The 23,175-nt window shown below is 41.9% G+C and overlaps 1 protein-coding gene across 1 annotated transcript in view; it reads left to right on the top strand.

Moving 5' to 3' along the window:
- Window positions 1–23,175, top strand: part of CEP295 (centrosomal protein 295) — a 287,500-nt gene that overhangs the window by 238,706 nt on the left and 25,619 nt on the right. The window contains exon 29 of the mRNA XM_053708621.1: window positions 8,568–8,670. Coding sequence (XP_053564596.1) covers window positions 8,568–8,670 — 103 coding nt within the window. The remainder of the gene's footprint in view (window positions 1–8,567; window positions 8,671–23,175) is intronic.

Genomic DNA, 23,175 nt, shown 5'->3' with positions numbered 1-23,175 from the left:
TAACCTTTCTGGGTTTCCAGATGGATTCAGTGTCCATGACTCTGTCTTTAACAGACAAGAGACGTCTAAAGTTGATTACAGCTTGTCGAAACCTTCAGTCACAATCATTCCCTTCGGTAGTCTTATGCATGGAAATTCTAGGTCTTATGACTGCTGCATCGGACGCGATCCCCTTTGCTCGTTTTCACATGCGACCTCTTCAGCTCTGTATGCTGAAGCAATGGTGCAAGGATTACACGAAGATATCTCAATTAATATCTTTAAAACCGATTGTTCGACACTCTCTAACATGGTGGACAGATCACCATCGTTTAATTCAGGGGGCTTCTTTTGTGCTTCCGACCTGGACTGTAATTTCAACAGATGCAAGTCTCACAGGTTGGGGAGCTGTGTGGGGATCTCTGACGGCACAAGGAGTTTGGGAATCTCAGGAGGTGAGATTACCGATCAATATTTTGGAACTCCGTGCAATTTTCAGAGCTCTTCAGTCTTGGCCTCTTCTGAAGAGAGAATCGTTCATTTGTTTTCAGACAGACAATGTCACAACTGTGGCATACATCAATCATCAAGGAGGGACTCACAGTCCTCTGGCTATGAAAGAAGTATCTCGAATTTTGGTTTGGGCGGAATCCAGCTCCTGTCTAATCTCTGCGGTTCATATCCCAGGTGTAGACAATTGGGAAGCGGATTATCTCAGTCGCCAAACGTTGCATCCGGGCGAATGGTCTCTTCACCCAGAGGTATTTCTTCAGATTGTTCAAATGTGGGAACTTCCAGAAATAGATCTGATGGCGTCCCATCTAAACAAGAAACTTCCCAGGTATCTGTCCAGATCCCGGGATCCTCAGGCGGAGGCAGTGGATGCATTATCACTTCCTTGGAAGTATCATCCTGCCTATATCTTTCCGCCTCTAGTTCTTCTTCCAAGAGTAATCTCCAAGATTCTGAAGGAATGCTCGTTTGTTCTGCTGGTAGCTCCGGCATGGCCTCACAGGTTTTGGTATGCGGATCTTGTCCGGATGGCCTCTTGCCAACCGTGGACTCTTCCGTTAAGACCAGACCTTCTGTCACAAGGTCCTTTTTTCCATCAGGATCTGAAATCCTTAAATTTAAAGGTATGGAGATTGAACGCTTGATTCTTGGTCAAAGAGGTTTCTCTGACTCTGTGATTAATACTATGTTACAGGCTCGTAAATCTGTATCTCGAGAGATATATTATAGAGTCTGGAAGACTTATATTTCTTGGTGTCTTTCTCATCATTTTTCCTGGCATTCTTTTAGAATACCGAGAATTTTACAGTTCCTTCAGGATGGTTTAGATAAGGGTTTGTCCGCAAGTTCTTTGAAAGGACAAATCTCTGCTCTTTCTGTTCTTTTTCACAGAAAGATTGCTATTCTTCCTGATATTCATTGTTTTGTACAAGCTTTGGTTCGTATAAAACCTGTCATTAAGTCAATTTCTCCTCCTTGGAGTTTGAATTTGGTTCTGGGAGCTCTTCAAGCTCCTCCGTTTGAACCTATGCATTCATTGGACATTAAATTACTTTCTTGGAAAGTTTTGTTCCTTTTGGCCATCTCTTCTGCCAGAAGAGTTTCTGAATTATCTGCTCTTTCTTGTGAGTCTCCTTTTCTGATTTTTCATCAGGATAAGGCGGTGTTGCGAACTTCTTTTGAATTTTTACCTAAAGTTGTGAATTCCAACAACATTAGTAGAGAAATTGTGGTTCCTTCATTATGTCCTAATCCTAAGAATTCTAAGGAGAAATCGTTGCATTCTTTGGATGTTGTTAGAGCTTTGAAATATTATGTTGAAGCTACGAAATCTTTTCGTAAGACTTCTAGTCTATTTGTTATCTTTTCCGGTTCTAGAAAAGGCCAGAAAGCTTCTGCCATTTCTTTGGCATCTTGGTTGAAATCTTTAATTCATCTTGCCTATGTTGAGTCGGGTAAAACTCCGCCTCAGAGAATTACAGCTCATTCTACTAGGTCAGTTTCTACTTCCTGGGCGTTTAGGAATGAAGCTTCGGTTGACCAGATCTGCAAAGCAGCAACTTGGTCCTCTTTGCATACTTTTACTAAATTCTACCATTTTGATGTATTTTCTTCTTCTGAAGCAGTTTTTGGTAGAAAAGTACTTCAGGCAGCGGTTTCAGTTTGAATCTTCTGCTTATGTTTTTCGTTAAACTTTATTTTGGGTGTGGATTATTTTCAGCAGGAATTGGCTGTCTTTATTTTATCCCTCCCTCTCTAGTGACTCTTGTGTGGAAAGATCCACTTCTTGGGTAGTCATTATCCCATACGTCACTAGCTCATGGACTCTTGCTAATTACATGAAAGAAAACATAATTTATGTAAGAACTTACCTGATAAATTCATTTCTTTCATATTAGCAAGAGTCCATGAGGCCCGCCCTTTTTTTGTGGTGGTTATGATTTTGTATAAAGCACAATTATTCCAATTCCTTATTTTATATGCTTTCGCACTTTTTTATCACCCCACTTCTTGGCTATTCGTTAAACTGAATTGTGGGTGTGGTGAGGGGTGTATTTATAGGCATTTTGAGGTTTGGGAAACTTTGCCCCTCCTGGTAGGAATGTATATCCCATACGTCACTAGCTCATGGACTCTTGCTAATATGAAAGAAATGAATTTATCAGGTAAGTTCTTACATAAATTATGTTATTTTTGAAAAGTAGACACCCTAGGGTATTTCAAATGCTGGTATTTTAACACTTTCCATGCACTAATTCAACCACTAGTCTTTGTCAAACTTTTAGGCAGTCATTTTTTTGCATTATTTTTCACACACATTGTACTTTAGGCATATATTCTCAGTCCCTGTTATGTGTTACTGCCAAAAAAAACCTCAATATGTATTCAACAACATCTCCTGAGTACAGTGATACCACCCATTTATAGGTGTGTTGGGTTCTCTGGGGGCTAAAAGGCCTTAATTTTAGGGGGCGCATTCCAGTTTTTCAACTTGGAATTTTCACATCCCATGCACCCATGTCCTATGTAGGACATTTCTGAAGCCGGCCAATGTAATTTACCCCCATCAAACAATATATTTTTGAAAAGTAGACACCCTAGGGTATTTCAAATGCTGGTATTTTAACACTTTCCATGCACTAATTCAACCACCAGTCTTTGTCAAACTATTGGGCAGTCATTTTTTGTGTGTTATTTTTCACACACATTGTACTTTAGACATGAATTCTCAGCTCCTGTTATGTGTTGCTGCCAAAGAAGACCCCAATATGTGTTAACCAACATCTCCTGAGTACAGTGATACTACCTATGCATAAGTTTCTTGGCTTGTTCGGGGGGTGTAATGCCAAATGTCCAACATGCGTTTGTGATTTTTTTTTTCACATTTAACATATTTTCTTTGCCTATTGTCTTTTTGGGGGTATTTTAACATACCCCAATTTATTTGTTTCCATGAATGTGCATATTTTTGAAATGTTGACACCCCAAGGTATTGTATATGGTGTGCTTTGATGCATTTGAAGTAACTGTTTTAGCCAAAAAAATTGGAGAAAGTGTATGGTGGCATTTTTTCAATTTTCATTTTTACACACACATTGCTTTTTGACTATGATTTAGGAGAGACTGTTGTAAGTTAGTGCAAAAAAATACTTCAGGTTGTTTTCTGCAAGGCACCCTGAGTACACCTATGCCCCCCATGCATAGGTTTGCCAGGATTTTGGGAAGGTTATGTTACAATTTTATGACTTGTGATTTTAGTTATTAAGTGAGAGTATTTCTTCTGATAGGCCTATCTTTAGTTTGGGGCCTATTGTAAACCCCACTTTTATTTATTGCCATGAATGTGCATATTTTTGAAATGTTGACACCCCAAGGTATTGTATATGGTGTGCTTTGATGCCTTTGAAGCAACCGTTTTAGCCAAAAAAATTGGAGAAAGTGTATGGTGGCAATTTTTCAATTTTCATTTTTACACACACATTGCTTTTTGACTATGATTTAGGAGAGACTGTTGTAAGTTAGTGCAAAAAAAAAATACTGCAGGTTGTTTTCTGCAAGGCACCTTGAGAACACCTATGTCCCCCATGCATAGGTTTGACTGGGGTTTTTGTAAAAAAAAAAAAAAAAAGAACAGCCCCATTTTAGAAAAATATATATATTAGTGAAATGTAAAAATCTGGCACATTAAAAGTAAAAAAATAACAACAAAAAATTTAACAGTAAACATAACAAAAAAAAATAACAGCAAATGTATTTATTTTTTAAAAATTGACCATTGTATGGTACCGCTTGAAGCAGTCCCCAATGCAGAGTCCAGGCTGTCCAGGGCAATCAGGACAGTGATATACAGTGTCCCTTCTCTGCCCCCTCTTGGTACAGACTCTGCATTTTTTTTGTGGTCTCTGCTTTGCGGCAGTAGGGGGGATTTTAAAAATAAAATGAGTAGCCCCAAGTCTGCTCTCTCCCATCACCGCCCGGGGAGCAGGTGCATCATGGTACAAAATCCCTGAAATGATCTGGAGCTGAAATTGTAAAAAAGTCTGTTTCATTCCGGGGTTTGCTTTTTTGAACAACAAAAAAGCGTTGTGGGTTGCAATCTGCATTAGGTAAATTGCAACCTTTTTGTACCAGGCCCTTGTCTTCCGCATAATTAGGTAGGGCTGCAGCAGCTGATCTGCCAGATCAACCCCACCCATATGCCGGTTATAAGACTTGATGCACACTGGCTTCCTTATGATCTCAGCTCTGCCACGTACAGAGACCGCCACCGTCCTCTCTGTGTGGATGGTGGTAAGAAGGTATACATCCATCTTGTCTCTGTACTTAAGTGCCAACAGCTCCTCTTGGCGCAGAGCTGAGGTCTCCCCCCTTTGTAGCCGGGTGCGTACAAGTTGTCCTGGGAAACCTGTGCGGTTCTTTTTAATAGTACCGCAAGCTACTGTATCAAAGCAATACAGTAGCTTGAACAAAAGGACACTTGTATAAAAATTGTCTAAGTACAAGTGATACCCTTTGTTCATTAGGGGTAATATCAGGTCCCAGACAATCTTGCCAGTGGTTCCCATATGTTCTGGGCAACCTGGAGGGTCAAGGTGGCTATCCTTTCCCTCATACACCCGGAAGGCCTGAGTATACCCAGTCTCGCTCTCACAGAGCTTATGCACCTTTACCCCATACCTGGAGCGCTTGGAAGGAATATATTGCTTGAATCCCAGCCTTCCCTTATACTTCATCAGGGATTCATCAACGCATATATTCCTTCCAGGTATATAAGCCTCTGCAAACCTGGCAGAAAAGTGGGTAATCAGGGGGCGGATTTTATACAGCCTGTCAAATTGGGGATGCTCCCTAGGGGGGCACAGGCTGTTGTCGCTGAAGTGCATGAAATAAAGAATCATTTCATACCTCTGCCTCGACATACTCTGGGAGAAAATGGGGGTAGAGCAGATGGGGCTACTGCTCCAGTAGGAGCGAACGGAGGGTTTCTTTATGATGCCCATCAGCATAGTCAATGCCCAGAATTTTTTAAATTCTGGCACATTGATGGGGGCCCATTGCTGCTTTGCCAAATATGTTTCAGGCTTTGCAGCACGGTACTGATGGGCATATAAATTAGTTTGGGCGACAATGTTCCCCAATACATCATCACCCAGAAACACCTCCAGAAACTGTTGGGGGCTAAAACCTGCCACATCTATATTTATGCCAGCATTTGCTGTGAAGGGTGGGATATCTGGCCTCTGGAGATGAGGCGTTACCCACTCTCCAGCGGCAATGGCAGCAACACGCCTCCTTCTAGCAGGGGGGCTAGCAGCCACAGATACATCACTATCAGTTGAGACTGCATCTAATGATGTATCTGAGCATATGGCAGGGTCAAAATTGGGGTCTGAGTCAGACATAGAGGCATCTGACTCTGACGCAAGGATGGCATATGCCTCCTCAGCACTATATGTTTTCTTTGACATTATTGTATCTGTCACAGAAAACCAAAATTAATTAATTAACTAAATGGCCTTTGTTTTTTTTAAAAAAAAAGTAAAGCTATGCTAATGACAGTGATTTATAGCGATCACTGGCAAGCTAGGGGTTAAATACTCTTTAAATTAAATTAACTAAATGGCTCTGAAAGGAGCGTTTGGGTTTTTAAAAAATTACAACAAAAATTAACCCCTAAAAAATGCACAGACAGCAAAAAAGTACAGCTATGCTAATGCCAGTGATTTATAGCGATCACTGGCAAGCTAGGGGTTAAATACTCTTTAAATTAAATTAGCTAAATGGCTCTGAAAGGAGCCTTTGGGTTTTTAAAAAATTACAACAACAAAAATTAACCCCTAAAAAAATGCACAGACAGCAAAAAAGTACAGCTATGCTAATGCCAGTGATTTATAGCGATCACTGGCAAGCTAGGGGTTAAATACTCTTTAAATTAAATTAGCTAAATGGCTCTGAAAAGGAGCCTTTGGGTTTTTAAAAAATTACAACAACAAAAATTAACCCCTAAAAAAATGCACAGACAGCAAAAAAGTACAGCTATGCTAATGCCAGTGATTTATAGCGATCACTGGCAAGCTAGGGGTTAAATACTATTTAAATTAAATTAGCTAAATGGCTCTGAAAGGAGCGTTTGGGTTTTTAAAAAATTACAACAAAAATTAACCCCTAAAAAATGCACAGACAGCAAAAAAGTACAGCTATGCTAATGCCAGTGATGTATAGCGATCACTGGCAAGCTAGGGGTTAAATAATCTTTAAATTAAATTAGCTAAATGGCTCTGAAAGGAGCCTTTGGGTTTTTAAAAAAAAAATACAACAACAAAAATTAACCCCTAAAAAAATGCACAGACAGCAAAAAAAAGTGCAGCTGTGCTACTGCCAGTGATTTATAGTGATCACTGGCAAGCTAGGGGTTAATGGCTCTGAAAAGAGCCTTTGGATTTTAAATTTTTTAACAAATAAAAGAAATAAATCTCTCTCTGCTAAAATACAGGTCTCTCTCTCTCTCCAACAAAATAGCAAGTGAGGAGAGGGAGGGAGATCCACACTGATCAGAGTCAATATTTACAAATATTGACCTGATCAGACAAATGGGAGATTTTATTATAATTTTTTTTTTTTGTGGGAAGGCTCAGATTGGGTGACCCTAGCTTGCCCCTATGGTGAGGCAGGCTAGGGACACCCCCAGAGGCCCCATGATGCACTGGGCATCGCCATTTTGGAAGCCTCATGGGGGGGGGGGGCTATATGTGGGGGCTTTTTTATTTTATTAGCGTTTTTATTCCCATTTTTTTTTTATTTATACACTAACTAAGTGCCTCGACCCACCGAGGCACTTAGCACACTAGCAGAGCATCGGAAGCGTGTCCGATCGCTTCCGATGCTCTGCTACACTGCCGGGCTCCACGTGGAGCAAAACCGGAAGTGATCACTCAAGGGGGAGTGATCAATCCGGTCCCGGCACTCCGGAACAGCACTGCAGGGATGCCTAGACATCGAGGCATCTCTGCGGTACTGTAATAGTGTCTGGAAGCGATCTTGATCGCTTCCAGCACTCACTTTAGCCGAGGACGTGCAGGGTACGTTGTCAGGCTTTAACTGCCTTTTTTTTTTCAGACGTACCCTGCACGTCCTCGGTCACTAAGGGGTTATTGGTGGGTGAATTTATGCACCAATCGGAAAGAACAACCCAAGTTGTTCCCAAAAAATGGTCCGGCATCTAAACTTACATTCCACTTTACATACCAAGAGAATGAAGAAACATTGATAATAGGAGTAAATTAGAAAGTTGCTTAAAATTGCATTCTCTATCTGAATAACGAAAGAAAAAAATTGGGTTTAGTGTCCCTTTAACACAGGGGTATCAAACTAATTGTATCTGGGGGCCACTGGCCCAGTGTTATTCTCCCATGGGGGCCACTTGAACAGAGTGAGTGCTTGTAAACGGGATATACTAGAAACTTAGTGTCATTTACCCAAGTAGTAGTGCATGGTAGGAGCTCTAGTCCACAATAGACATGCACAGTATATATTTATCTTGTTAGTGCCAAGTGAAGGGATCATTCTGGAACTGAGTAAAAAGTGGCATTTATCCAAGCAGTGCATAATGGGAGTCTACACTGGAAAATGCATGCTTCTTTTTATATTTATCTTGTGAGTGACTATATAGATCAACTTGCTGCACCTCTTCTAAGTCTAAAAAAATGGGATGGGCCAAATTAATAATTTACCTAATAAACCAGGTAGGGCCAGATTAAACTACCTTGAGGGCCACATATGGCCCCAGGGCCTGTACTTTGAGACCACTGCTTTAACAGCTCTGCTGGGGTGTTCTTTGCCGCCTCCTGCAGGCCAGAAGTTGAATCCCCACTAGTTATTGGAATGAAATTGTGGACTCCATGACAGGAAAGAGAAATTTATCAGGTAAGCATAAATTGTGTTTTTTCTTTATCATGTGTCTGTTTTATATGTAGTTGTTTACAATTACTGATAATTGGTTAAAAAAAATGGCAAAATAGTTGACTTAAGATCTATACATTTTTATTTTAACCTATCATTTTATTTGTCATATACAGATCTAGCTGATCCTGGTCAGTTTAAGAAAGTGATAGAAGTCAAGGTGTGTGCACCAGAAGACCGCAAATTGACAGAGATAGAGATGCATCAGCGTACTATAAGGTATTTCTCATTTACTTAAAACATCTTGAGAATTAAAAACCTTCTTTTCTTTTTTTTAAGAAAAATATTGGTCTAAACTATTTGTAAGAGTAGGGGGACTTCTGTATATACTCAAAACCACTGTGTTTTTTTGTGATCAGTTCTTTTTAAGAAATTGGAAATAAACATTATACTTTCTACCTACATTTAAATAATCCAACAAGGCTCTTTAACTACAAAGTAGCTATACAGGTAGCCCTCAGTTTACGCCGGGGTTAGGTTCCAGATGGAATGGTTGTAAATCGAAACCGTTGTAAATTGAAACCCAGTTTATGATGTAAGTCAATGGGAAGTGAGGGAGTTGGGTTCCAGGCCCCTCTCAAAATTGTCATAAGTAACACCTAATACATTATTTTTAAAGCTTTGAAATGAAGACTGTACATGCTAAACAGCATTATAAACCTAATAAAATAATCATACAACACAGACTTTACTTGCATTTTTCTGAAAACAGTTCTTTCTATGCATTCCAATCTGGATTTATTTATAGACAGGAAGATCTTGTTTCTTTGAAATCTGCTTGATAGCTCAGGTCTGGTTAAACTGATTAATTTCAGCTTGCTTGGCTTGCATATCTTTGCTGCAACACAAGCGGACAGCTCCACCTACTGGCTTTTTTAATCAATGCACTGCTTCTCAATGCTTTTCAATAGCAGTCACATGACTGAAAGAAAAGGTTGTTATTCTGAAACGGTGCAAGTTGAACCGTTGTAAACCGAGGGCCACCTGTATATATTTCACCTGGAAACTCACAAACACAGGCCATGCTTCATTCTGTAGAAGTTAAAAAGTCATTCCTAATTTAAAATGAGGACTGTCCTACCTCAACTGTATATGCTGCCCAAAAGACAACTCAAGACTTTCTGAAATAAGATTGCCCGAAAGTGGGTGGGCAAACCTTGGGAGAAGTATTGCTATAGACCTTGAACTAAAAGGGACAGTCTAGTCAAAATTTAAAATTTCATGATTCAGATAGGGCATGCAATTTTAAACAACTCTCCATTTCTCTTGTTAAGTGTAGTCAGTCCACGGGTCATCCATTACTTATGGAATATATCTCTTCCTAACAGGAAGCTGCAAGAGGATCACCCAAGCAGAGCTGCTATATAGCTCCTCCCCTCACATGTCATATTCAGTCATTCTCTTGCAGCCTAACTAAAGATAGGTCGCTGTGAGAGGTCTGTGGTGTTTTTTAACTTAGTTTATTTCTACAATCAAAAGTTTGTTATTTTAAATGGCACCGGAGTGTGCTGTTTGTTCTCAGGCAGTATTAGAAGAAGAATCTGCCTGCGTTTTCTATGATCTTAGCAGACGTAACTAAGATCCACTGGCTGTTCTCATCTGAGGAGTGAGGTAACTTCAGAGAAGGGGAATAGCATGCAGGGCCCCCCTGCAAATGAGGTATGTGCAGTAAATTATTTTTCTGAGGAATGGAATTGACTGAGAAAATCCTGCTGATACCAATGTAAAGTAAGTTCAGCCTTAAATGCAGTGATAGCGACTGGTATTAGACTGATGAGTGTGTGTACACTGAATGTATTTTTCTCCAACATAGGTGTGTCCGGTCCACGGCGTCATCCTTACTTGTGGGATATTCTCTTCCCCAACAGGAAATGGCAAAGAGCCCAGCAAAGCTGGTCACATGATCCCTCCTAGGCTCCGCCTACCCCAGTCATTCTCTTTGCCGTTGTACAGGCAACATCTCCACGGAGATGGCTTAGAGTTTTTTAGTGTTTAACTGTAGTTTTTATTATTCAATCAAGAGTTTGTTATTTTAAAATAGTGCTGGTATGTACTATTTACTCAGAAACAGAAAAGAGATGAAGATTTCTGTTTGTATGAGGAAAATGATTTTAGCACCGTAACTAAAATCCATGGCTGTTCCACACAGGACTGTTGAGAGCAATTAACTTCAGTTGGGGGAACAGTGTGCAGTCTCTTGCTGCTTGAGGTATGACACATTCTAACAAGACGATGTAATGCTGGAAGCTGTCATTTTTCCCTATGGGATCCGGTAAGCCATGTTTATTTCGATGGTAAATAAGGGCTTCACAAGGGCTTATTAAGATTGTAGACTTTTCTGGGCTAAATCGATTCAGTTTTAAAACATATTTAGCTTTGAGGAATCATTTTATCTGGGTATATTGATATTATAAATATCGGCAGGCACTGTATTAGACACCTTATTTCTCTGGGGCTTTCCCAAAGCATAAGCAGTGGCGCACTTGTTTTTGAGAGGCATGGCATGCAGTCGCATGTGAGAGGAGCTCTGATACTTAGAAAAGACTTTCTGAAGGCGTCATTTGGTATCGTATTCCCCTTTGGGTTTGGTTGGGTCTCAGCAAAGCAGATACCAGGGACTGTAAAGGGGTTAAAGTGTTAAAACGGCTCCGGTTCCGTTATTTTAAGGGTTAAAGCTTCCAAATTTGGTGTGCAATACTTTTAAGGCTTTAAGACACTGTGGTGAAAATTTGGTGAATTTTGTACAATTCCTTCATGTTTTTTCGCAATTGCAGTAATAAAGTGTGTTCAGTTTAAAATTTAAAGTGACAGTAACGGTTTTATCTTAAAACGTTTTTTGTACTTTATTATCAAGTTTATGCCTGTTTAACATGTCTGAACTACCAGATAGACTGTGTTCTGAATGTGGGGAAGCCAGAATTCCTGTTCATTTAAATAAATGTGATTTATGTGATAATGACAATGATGCCCAAGATGATTCCTCAAGTGAGGGGAGTAAGCATGGTACTGCATCATTCCCTCCTTCGTCTACACGAGTCTTGCCCACTCAGGAGGCCCCTAGTACATCTAGCGCGCCAATACTCCTTACTATGCAACAATTAACGGCTGTAATGGATAATTCTGTCAAAAACATTTTAGCCAAAATGAACCCTTGTCAGCGTAAGCGTGGCTGCTCTGTTTTAGTTACTGAAGAGCATGACGACGCTGATATTAATATCTCTGAAGGACCCCTAACTCAATCTGAGGGGGCCAGGGAGGTTTTGTCTGAGGGAGAAATTACTGATTCAGGGAACATTTCTCAACAGGCTGAACCTGATGTAATTGCATTTAAATTTAAGTTGGAACATCTCCGCATTCTGCTTAAGGAGGTATTATCCACTCTGGATGATTGTGAAAAGTTGGTCATCCCAGAGAAACTATGTAAAATGGACAAGTTCCTAGAGGTGCCGGAGCTCCCAGAAGCTTTTCCTATACCCAAGCGGGTGGCGGACATTGTTAATAAAGAATGGGAAAGGCCCGGTATTCCTTTCGTCCCTCCCCCCATATTTAAAAAATTGTTTCCTATGGTCGACCCCAGAAAGGACTTATGGCAGACAGTCCCCAAGGTCGAGGGAGCGGTTTCTACTTTAAACAAACGCACCACTATACCCATAGAGGATAGTTGCGCTTTCAAAGATCCTATGGATAAAAAATTAGAAGGTTTGCTTAAAAAGATGTTTGTTCAGCAGGGTTACCTTCTACAACCAATTTCATGCATTGTCCCTGTCACTACAGCCGCATGTTTCTGGTTTGATGAGCTGATAAAGGCGCTCGATAGTGATTCTCCTCCTTATGAGGAGATTATGGACAGAATCAATGCTCTCAAATTGGCTAATTCTTTCACCCTAGACGCCACTTTGCAATTGGCTAGGTTAGCGGCTAAGAATTCTGGGTTTGCTATTGTGGCGCGCAGAGCGCTTTGGTTGAAATCTTGGTCGGCTGATGCGTCTTCCAAGAACAAGCTACTAAACATTCCTTTCAAGGGGAAAACGCTGTTTGGCCCTGACTTGAAAGAGATTATCTCGGATATCACTGGGGGTAAGGGCCACGCCCTTCCTCAGGATCGGCCTTTCAAGGCGAAAAATAGACCTAATTTTCGTCCCTTTCGTAAAAACGGACCAGCCCAAAGTGCTACGTCCTCTAAGCAAGAGGGTAATACTTCTCAAGCCAAGCCAGCTTGGAGACCAATGCAAGGCTGGAACAAGGGAAAGCAGGCCAAGAAACCTGCCAATGCTACCAAGACAGCATGAAATATTGGCCCCCGATCCGGGACCGGATCTGGTGGGGGGCAGACTCTCTCTCTTCGCTCAGGCTTGGGCAAGAGATGTTCTGGATCCTTGGGCGCTAGAATTAGTCTCCCAGGGTTATCTTCTGGAATTCAAGGGACTTCCCCCAAGGGGGAGGTTCCACAGGTCTCAGTTGTCTTCAGACCACATAAAAAGACAGGCGTTCTTACATTGTGTAGAAGACCTGTTAAAAATGGGAGTGATTCATCCTGTTCCACTAAGAGAACAAGGGATGGGGTTCTACTCCAATCTGTTCATAGTTCCCAAAAAAGAGGGAACGTTCAGACCAATCTTAGATCTCAAGATCTTAAACAAGTTTCTCAAGGTTCCATCTTTCAAGATGGAAACCATTCGAACTATTCTTCCTTCCATCCAGGAGGGTCAATTCATGACCACGGTGGATTTAAAGGATGCGTATCTACATATTCCTATCCACAAGGAACATCATCGGTTCCTAAGGTTCGCATTCCTGGACAAACATTACCAGTTTGTGGCGCTTCCTTTCGGATTAGCCACTGCTCCAAGGATTTTCACAAAGGTACTAGGGTCCCTTCTAGCGGTGCTAAGACCAAGGGGCATTGCAGTAGTACCTTACCTGGACGACATTCTGATTCAAGCGTCGTCCCTTCCTCAAGCAAAGGCTCACACGGACATTGTCCTGGCCTTTCTCAGATCTCACGGCTGGAAAGTGAACGTGGAAAAGAGTTCCCTATCCCCGTCAACAAGGGTTCCCTTCTTGGGAACAATTATAGACTCCTTAGAAATGAGGATCTTTCTAACAGAGGCAAGAAAAACAAAACTTCTAGACTCTTGTCGGATACTTCATTCTGTTCCTCTTCCTTCCATAGCTCAGTGCATGGAAGTGATCGGGTTGATGGTGGCGGCAATGGACATAGTTCCTTTTGCGCGCATTCATCTAAGACCATTACAACTGTGCATGCTCAGTCAGTGGAATGGGGACTATACAGACTTGTCTCCGAAGATACAAGTAAATCAGAGGACCAGAGACTCACTCCGTTGGTGGCTGTCCCTGGACAATCTGTCTCAAGGGATGACGTTCCGCAGACCAGAGTGGGTCATTGTCACGACCGACGCCAGTCTGATGGGCTGGGGCGCGGTCTGGGGATCCCTGAGAGCTCAGGGTCTTTGGTCTCGGGAAGAATCTCTTCTACCGATAAATATTCTGGAACTGAGAGCGATATTCAATGCTCTCAAGGCCTGGCCTCGGCTAGCGAGGACCAAGTTCATACGGTTTCAATCAGACAACATGACAACTGTTGCGTACATCAACCATCAGGGGGGAACAAGGAGTTCCCTAGCGATGGAAGAAGTGACCAAAATCATTCTATGGGCGGAGTCTCACTCCTGCCACCTGTCTGCTATCCACATCCCAGGAGTGGAAAATTGGGAAGCGGATTTTCTGAGTCGTCAGACATTGCATCCGGGGGAGTGGGAACTCCATCCGGAAATCTTTGCCCAAGTCACTCACCTGTGGGGCATTCCAGACATGGATCTGATGGCCTCTCGTCAGAACTTCAAAGTTCCTTGCTACGGGGCCAGATCCAGGGATCCCAAGGCGGCTCTAGTGGATGCACTAGTAGCACCTTGGACCTTCAAACTAGCTTATGTGTTCCCGCCATTTCCTCTCATCCCCAGGCTGGTAGCCAGGATCAATCAGGAGAGGGCGTCGGTGATCTTGATAGCTCCTGCGTGGCCACGCAGGACTTGGTATGCAGATCTGGTGAATATGTCATCGGCTCCACCTTGGAAGCTACCTTTGAGACGAGACCTTCTTGTTCAGGGTCCGTTCGAACATCCGAATCTGGTTTCACTCCAGCTGACTGCTTGGAGATTGAACGCTTGATTTTATCGAAGCGAGGATTCTCAGATTCTGTTATCGATACTCTTGTTCAGGCCAGAAAGCCTGTAACTAGAAAGATTTACCACAAAATTTGGAAAAAATATATATGTTGGTGTGAATCTAAAGGATTCCCTTGGGACAAGGTTAAGATTCCTAGGATTCTATCCTTCCTTCAAGAAGGATTGGAAAAAGGATTATCTGCAAGTTCCCTGAAGGGACAGATTTCTGCCTTGTCGGTATTACTTCACAAAAAGCTGGCAGCTGTGCCAGATGTTCAAGCCTTTGTTCAGGCTCTGGTTAGAATCAAGCCTGTTTACAAACCTTTGACTCCTCCTTGGAGTCTCAATTTAGTTCTTTCAGTTCTTCAGGGGGTTCCGTTTGAACCCTTACATTCCGTTGATATTAAGTTATTATCTTGGAAAGTTTTGTTTTTAGTTGCGATTTCTTCTGCTAGAAGAGTCTCAGAATTATCTGCTCTGCAGTGTTCTCCTCCTTATCTGGTGTTCCATGCAGATAAGGTGGTTTTACGTACTAAACCTGGTTTTCTTCCAAAAGTTGTTTCTAACAAAAACATTAACCAGGAGATTATCGTACCTTCTCTGTGTCCAAAACCAGTTTCAAAGAAGGAACGTTTGTTGCACAATTTGGATGTTGTTCGCGCTCTAAAATTCTATTTAGATGCTACTAAGGATTTTAGACAAACATCTTCCTTGTTTGTTGTTTATTCAGGTAAAAGGAGAGGTCAAAAAGCAACTTCTACCTCTCTCTCTTTTTGGATTAAAAGCATCATCAGATTGGCTTACGAGACTGCCGGACGGCAGCCTCCCGAAAGAATCACAGCTCATTCCACTAGGGCTGTGGCTTCCACATGGGCCTTCAAGAACGAGGCTTCTGTTGATCAGATATGTAGGGCAGCGACTTGGTCTTCACTACACACTTTTACCAAATTTTACAAGTTTGATACTTTTGCTTCTTCTGAGGCTATTTTTGGGAGAAAGGTTTTGCAAGCCGTGGTGCCTTCCATTTAGGTGACCTGATTTGCTCCCTCCCTTCATCCGTGTCCTAAAGCTTTGGTATTGGTTCCCACAAGTAAGGATGACGCCGTGGACCGGACACACCTATGTTGGAGAAAACAGAATTTATGTTTACCTGATAAATTTCTTTCTCCAACGGTGTGTCCGGTCCACGGCCCGCCCTGGTTTTTTTAATCAGGTCTGATAATTTATTTTCTTTAACTACAGTCACCACGGTACCATATGGTTTCTCCTATGCAAATATTCCTCCTTAACGTCGGTCGAATGACTGGGGTAGGCGGAGCCTAGGAGGGATCATGTGACCAGCTTTGCTGGGCTCTTTGCCATTTCCTGTTGGGGAAGAGAATATCCCACAAGTAAGGATGACGCCGTGGACCGGACACACCGTTGGAGAAAGAAATTTATCAGGTAAACATAAATTCTGTTTTCTAAGGAATGGAATTAACTCTGAAAATTCTGTTAATACTGAAATAATGTATGAGCCTTAACTGCAGTAAAAGCGACTGGTAGCAGGCTTATTAATAACAATTCATAACTTTTCAAATGTATGTTTAAAACGTTTACTGGCATGTTAATCGTTTTTGTGAGGTACTTGGTGATAAAACTTATTGGGGCATGATTTTTACCACATGGCCATCTTTGTTTTCTGCATAGAAACAGTTATCTGAGCTTCCTCACTGTTGTAATATGAGTGGGAGGGGCCTATTTTAGCGCTTTTTTGCGCAGTAAAAATTCAGTCACAATCTGTCTACTTAATCCTCCATGATCCAGATCGTCTCTAGAGAGCTCAGGGGTCTTCAAAATTCATTTTGAGGGAGGTAATCAGTCACAGCAGACCTGTGACAGTGTGTTTTGACTGTGATAAAAACGTTAATTATTAAATTGTTATCCGTTTTTGGGTATTTAGGGGTTAATCATACATTTACTGTGAAAAATTGGTTGCTATAACTATTTTGGTTCATTGTTATTTCAACTGTGACAGCTTTTTGTGCTTCTTAAAGGCACAGTAGCGTTTTTTATATTGCTTGTAAATTTATTTAGAAAAGTATTTCCAAGCTTGCTAGTCTCATTGCTAGTCTGTTTAAACATGTCTGACACAGATGAATCTCTTTGTTCACTATGTTTAAAGGCCAATGTGGAGCCCAATAGAAATTTGTGTACTAATTGCATTGATGTTACTTTAAATAAAAGTCAATCTTTACATGTAAAGAAATTATCACCAGACAACGAGGGGGAAGTTATGCCGACTAACTCTCCTCACGTGTCAGTACCTTCGCCTCCCGCTCAGGAGGTGCGTGATTTTGTGGCGCCAAGTACATCACGGAGGCCCTTACAAATCACTTTGCAAGACATGGCTACTGTTATGACAGAAGTATTATCTAAATTGCCAGAATTAAGAGGCAAGCGCGATAGCTCTGGGTTAAGGACAGTGCGCGCGGATGAGGTGAGAGCCATGTCAGCTACTGCGTCACAGTTTGCAGAACGTGAAGACGGAGAGCTTCAGTCTGTGGGTGACGGATCTGATCCAGGGAGACTGGATTCAGAGATTTCTAATTTTAAATTTAAGCTTGAGAACCTCCGCATATTGCTAGGGGAGGTATTAGCGGCTCTGAATGATTGTAACACGGTTGCAATTCCAGAAAAATTATGTAGGTTGGATAGATACTATGCGGTACCGGTGTGTACTGACGTGTTTCCTATACCTAAAAGGCTTACAGAGATTATTAGCAGGGAGTGGGATAGACCTGGTGTGCCTTTTTCCCCTCCTCCCATATTTAGGAAAATGTTTCCTATAGACGCCACCACACGAGACTTATGGCAGACGGTCCCTAAGGTGGAGGGAGCAGTTTCTACTTTAGCTAAGCGTACCACTATCCCGGTGGAGGATAGTTGTGCCTTTTCAGATCCAATGGATAAGAAATTAGAGGGTTACCTTAAGAAAATGTTTGTTCAACAAGGTTTTATCTTACAGCCCCTTGCATGCATTGCGCCTGTCACTGCTGCGGCGGCATTCTGGTTTGAGTCTCTGGAAGAGGCCATTCGCACAGCTCCATTGGATGAAATTATGAACAAGCTTAAAGCACTTAAGCTAGCTAACGCATTTGTTTCTGATGCCGTCGTACATTTAACTAAACTTACGGCTAAGAACTCCGGATTCGCCATCCAAGCGCGCAGAGCGCTATGGCTTAAATCCTGGTCAGCTGACGTGACTTCTAAATCTAAATTGCTTAATATTCCTTTCAAAGGGCAGACCTTATTCGGGCACGGCTTGAAAGAAATTATAGCTGACATTACTGGAGGTAAGGGCCATGCTCTACCTCAGGACAGGGCCAAATCAAAGGCCAAACAGTCTAATTTTCGTGCCTTTCGTAACTTCAAGGCAGGAGCAGCATCAACTTCCTCCGCTCCAAAACAGGAAGGAGCTGTTGCTCGTTACAGGCAGGGCTGGAAAGTTAACCAGTCCTGGAACAAGGGCAAGCAGGCCAAGAAACCTGCTGCTGCCCCTAAGACAGCATGAAGAGAGGGCCCCCTATCCGGAAACGGATCTAGTGGGGGGCAGACTTTCTCTCTTCGCCCAGGCTTGGGCAAGAGATGTCCAGGATCCCTGGGCGTTGGAGATCATATCTCAGGGATATCTCCTGGACTTCAAAACTTCTCCTCCACGAGGGAGATTTCATCTTTCAAGGTTATCAGCAAACCAAATAAAGAAAGAGGCGTTTCTACGCTGTGTACAAGACCTCTTACTAATGGGGGTGATCCACCCAGTTCCACGGACGGAACACGGGCAAGGATTCTATTCAAATCTATTTGTGGTTCCCAAGAAAGAGGGAACCTTCAGACCAATCTTGGACTTAAAAATCCTAAACAAATTCCTAAGAGTTCCATCATTCAAAATGGAAACTATTCGAACCATCCTTCCCATGATCCAAGAGGGTCAGTACATGACCACAGTGGACTTAAAGGATGCCTACCTTCACATACCGATTCACAATGATCATTATCGGTACCTAAGATTTGCTTTCCTAGACAGGCATTACCAGTTTGTAGCTCTTCCCTTTGGATTAGCTACGGCTCCAAGAATCTTTACAAAAGTTCTGGGCTCACTTCTGGCGGTACTAAGACCGCGAGGCATAGCGGTGACTCCGTACCTAGACGACATTCTGATACAAGCGTCAAGTTTTCAAACTGCCAAGTCTCATACAGAGATAGTTCTGGCATTTCTGAGGTCGCATGGGTGGAAGGTGAACGTGGAAAAGAGTTCTCTATTACCACTTACAAGGGTTCCCTTTCTAGGGACTCTTATAGATTCTGTAGAGATGAAAATTTACCTGACAGAGGCCAGGTTATCAAAACTTCTAAATGCTTGCCGTGTTCTTCATTCCATTCCACACCCGTCAGTAGCTCAGTGCATGGAAGTAATCGGCTTAATGGTAGCGGCAATGGACATAGTACCATTTGCGCGCCTGCATCTCAGACCGCTGCAATTGTGCATGCTAAGTCAGTGGAACGGGGATTACTCAGATTTGTCCCCTCTACTAAATCTGGATCAAGAGACCAGAGATTCTCTTCTATGGTGGCTTTCTCGGCCACATCTGTCCAAGGGGATGACCTTTCGCAGGCCAGATTGGACGATTGTAACAGACGCCAGCCTTCTAGGCTGGGGCGCAGTCTGGAACTCCCTGAAGGCTCAGGGATTATGGTCTCAGGAGGAGAAACTCCTCCCAATAAATATTCTGGAATTAAGAGCAATATTCAATGCTCTCCTAGCTTGGCCTCAGTTAGCAACTCTGAGGTTCATCAGATTTCAGTCGGACAACACGACTGTGGCTTACATCAACCATCAAGGGGGAACCAGAAGTTCCCTAGCAATGTTGGAAGTCTCAAAGATAATTCGCTGGGCAGAGTCTCACTCTTGCCACATGTCAGCGATTTACATCCCAGGCGTGGAGAACTGGGAGGCGGATTTTCTAAGTTGCCAGACTTTTCATCCGGGGGAGTGGGAACTTCATCCGGAGGTCTTTGCTCAACTGATTCATCGTTGGGGCAAACCAGATCTGGATCTCATGGCGTCTCGCCAGAACGCCAAGCTTCCTTGTTACGGATCCAGGTCCAGGGACCCGGGAGCGGTGCTAATAGATGCTCTGACAGCCCCTTGGGTCTTCAACATGGCTTATGTGTTTCCACCATTCCCGATGCTTCCTCGTTTGATTGCCAAGATCAAACAGGAGAGAGCTTCAGTGATTCTGATAGCGCCTGCGTGGCCACACAGGACCTGGTATGCAGACCTAGTGGACATGTCGTCCTGTCCACCGTGGTCTCTGCCTCTGAGACAGGACCTTCTAATTCAGGGTCCTTTCAACCATCCAAATCTAATTTCTCTGAGGCTGACTGCATGGAGATTGAACGCTTGATTCTATCAAAGCGTGGCTTCTCGGAGTCGGTTATTGATACCTTAATACAGGCTAGGAAGCCTGTTACCAGAAAAATTTACTATAAGATATGGCGTAAATATTTATATTGGTGCGAATCCAAGAGTTACTCATGGAGTAAGGTTAGGATTCCTAGGATATTGTCCTTTCTACAAGAGGGTTTAGAAAAGGGCTTATCTGCTAGTTCGTTAAAGGGACAGATTTCTGCTCTGTCTATTCTTCTACACAAACGTCTGGCTGAAGTTCCAGACGTTCAGGCTTTTTGTCAGGCTTTAGCTAGGATTAAGCCTGTGTTTAAGACTGTTGCTCCGCCGTGGAGCTTAAATTTAGTTCTTAACGTTCTTCAAGGCGTTCCATTTGAACCCCTTCATTCCATTGATATCAAGCTGTTATCCTGGAAGGTTCTGTTTTTGATGGCTATTTCCTCGGCTCGAAGAGTCTCTGAGTTATCTGCCTTACATTGTGATTCTCCTTATCTGATTTTTCATTCAGACAAGGTAGTTCTGCGTACTAAACCCGGGTTCTTACCTAAGGTAGTTACTAACAGGAATATCAATCAAGAGATTTTTGTTCCATCACTGTGTCCTAACCCTTCTTCAAAGAAGGAACGACTTTTGCATAATCTGGACGTAGTCCGTGCCCTGAAGTTCTATTTGCAGGCAACTAAAGATTTTCGTCAAACTTCTTCCCTGTTTGTCGTTTACTCTGGACAGAGAAGAGGTCAAAAGGCTTCGGCTACCTCTCTCTCTTTTTGACTTCGTAGCATAATACGTTTAGCCTATGAGACTGCTGGACAGCAGCCTCCTGAAAGGATTACAGCTCATTCTACTAGAGCTGTGGCTTCCACCTGGGCCTTTAAAAATGAGGCCTCTGTTGAGCAGATTTGCAAGGCTGCAACTTGATCTTCACTTCACACTTTTTCAAAATTTTACAAATTTGACACTTTTGCTTCTTCGGAGGCTATTTTTGGGAGAAAGGTTCTTCAGGCAGTGGTTCCTTCTGTTTAATGTTCCTGCCTTGTCCCTCCCTTCATCCGTGTACTTTAGCTTTGGTATTGGTATTCCATAAGTAATGGATGACCCGTGGACTGACTACACTTAACAAGAGAAAACATAATTTATGCTTACCTGATAAATTTATTTCTCTTGTAGTGTAGTCAGTCCACGGCCCGCCCTGTCTTTAAGGCAGATCTAAATTTTAATTAAACTCCAGTCACCACTGCACCCTATGGTTTCTCCTTTCTCGTCTGCTTTGGTCGAATGACTGAATATGACATGTGAGGGGAGGAGCTATATAGCAGCTCTGCTTGGGTGATCCTCTTGCAGCTTCCTGTTAGGAAGAGATATATTCCATAAGTAATGGATGACCCGTGGACTGACTACACTACAAGAGAAATAAATTTATCAGGTAAGCATAAATTATGTTTTTACTTTTGTTATCAAATTTCTTTGTTCTATTGGTATTCTTTGTTAAAATGCTAACCTAGGTAGGCTCATTTGCTAATTTCTAAGCCCTTGAAGGCCACCTCTTATCTCAGTACGTTTGACAAGTTAGACAGTGCTAGTTCATGTGTGTCATATAGATAACATTGTGCTCATTCCCGTAGAGTTACCTAGTAGTCAGCACTTATTAGCTAAAATGCATTTCTGCCAAAAGAGCTGAAATAAGGGCGCAGTCTTCAGAGGCTTAGATACAGGGTAATCGCAGAGGTAAATAGTATATTTAAAGGGACACTCAATCAAAATTAAATTTTCATTATTCATATAGAGCATGCCATTTTAAACAACTTTCCAATTTACTTCCATTAACAAAATGTGCACAGTCTTTTTATATTAAACATTTTTGAGTCACCAGCTCCTACTGAGCATGTGCAAGAGTAAGTGTGTATGCATTTGTGAATGGCTGATGGCTGTCACATGGTACGTGTATGCATTTGTGATTGGCTGATGGCTGTCACATGGTACAGGGGGAGTAGAAAAAAACATAACTTTTAAAATTGTCAGAAAAAAAATCTACTACTCATTTGAAGTTCAGACTAAGTGCTATTGCATTGTCTTGTTATCTTGCATTTGTTGATGATGCAAATCTACTGTGTTGACTGGTCCTTTAAAGGGACACTAAACCCAAAATTTTTTTTCATGATTCAGATAGAGCATGAAATTTTAAGCAACTTTCTAATTTACTCCTATTATCAAATTTTCTTCATTCTCTTGGTATCTTTATTTGAAATACAAGAATGTAAGTTTAGCTGCCGGCCCATTTTTGGTGAACAACCTCGGTTGTTCTTGCTGATTGGTGGATAAATTCATCCACCAATAAAAAGTGCTATCCAGAGTTCTAAACTAAAAAAGCTTAGATGCCTTCTGTTTCAAATAAAGATAGCAAGTGAACGAAGAAAAATTGATAATAGGAGTAAATTAGAAAGTTGCTTAAAATTGCATGCTTTTTCTCAATCACAAAAGAAAACATTCGGGTTCAGTGTCCCTTTAAGGGACGTGAAACCCAAAAATTGTCTTTCATGACTTTGGTACAGCATACAATTTACTTCTGTTATCAAATTTGCTTCATTCTCTTGGTATCATTTGTTAAAGGATCAGCAATGCACTACTGGTTTCTAACTGAACACATGGGGTGAGACAATAATAATTGGTATAATGCTCTGTCTAAATCACAAATGTCTAATTATGACTTTACTGTCCCTTTTAATATAACTGTGTTGGTTATGCAAAACTGGGGAATGGGTAATAAAGGGATTATCTATTGCTTTAAACAATAAAAATCTGAGAGTTCACTGTCCCTTTGAAGGGATTTGAAACCCATCATTTTTCTTTCATAATTCAGATAGAGCATGTGATTTTAAACTAGTTTTCTAATTTACTTCTATTATCAGTTGTTCTTCGTTTTCTTGGTATCTTGTTGAAAAGCAGGGGATGTAAGCCCATATCCTGTGCATTTATGTAGCACTATATGCCAGCAGTTTTACAAGAATGTTTTCCATTTGCAAGAGCACTATTTCCTGCCATGCAGTGCTCCAGACACATTCCTACGTATCTCTACCACAAAGAATGCCACGA

The sequence above is a fragment of the Bombina bombina genome, chromosome 3, assembly GCF_027579735.1.
Source record: "Bombina bombina isolate aBomBom1 chromosome 3, aBomBom1.pri, whole genome shotgun sequence".
NCBI lineage: Eukaryota > Metazoa > Chordata > Amphibia > Anura > Bombinatoridae > Bombina > Bombina bombina.
Note: the sequence above shows the minus strand (reverse complement) of the source record. Positions and strands in the feature narration are given on the sequence as shown.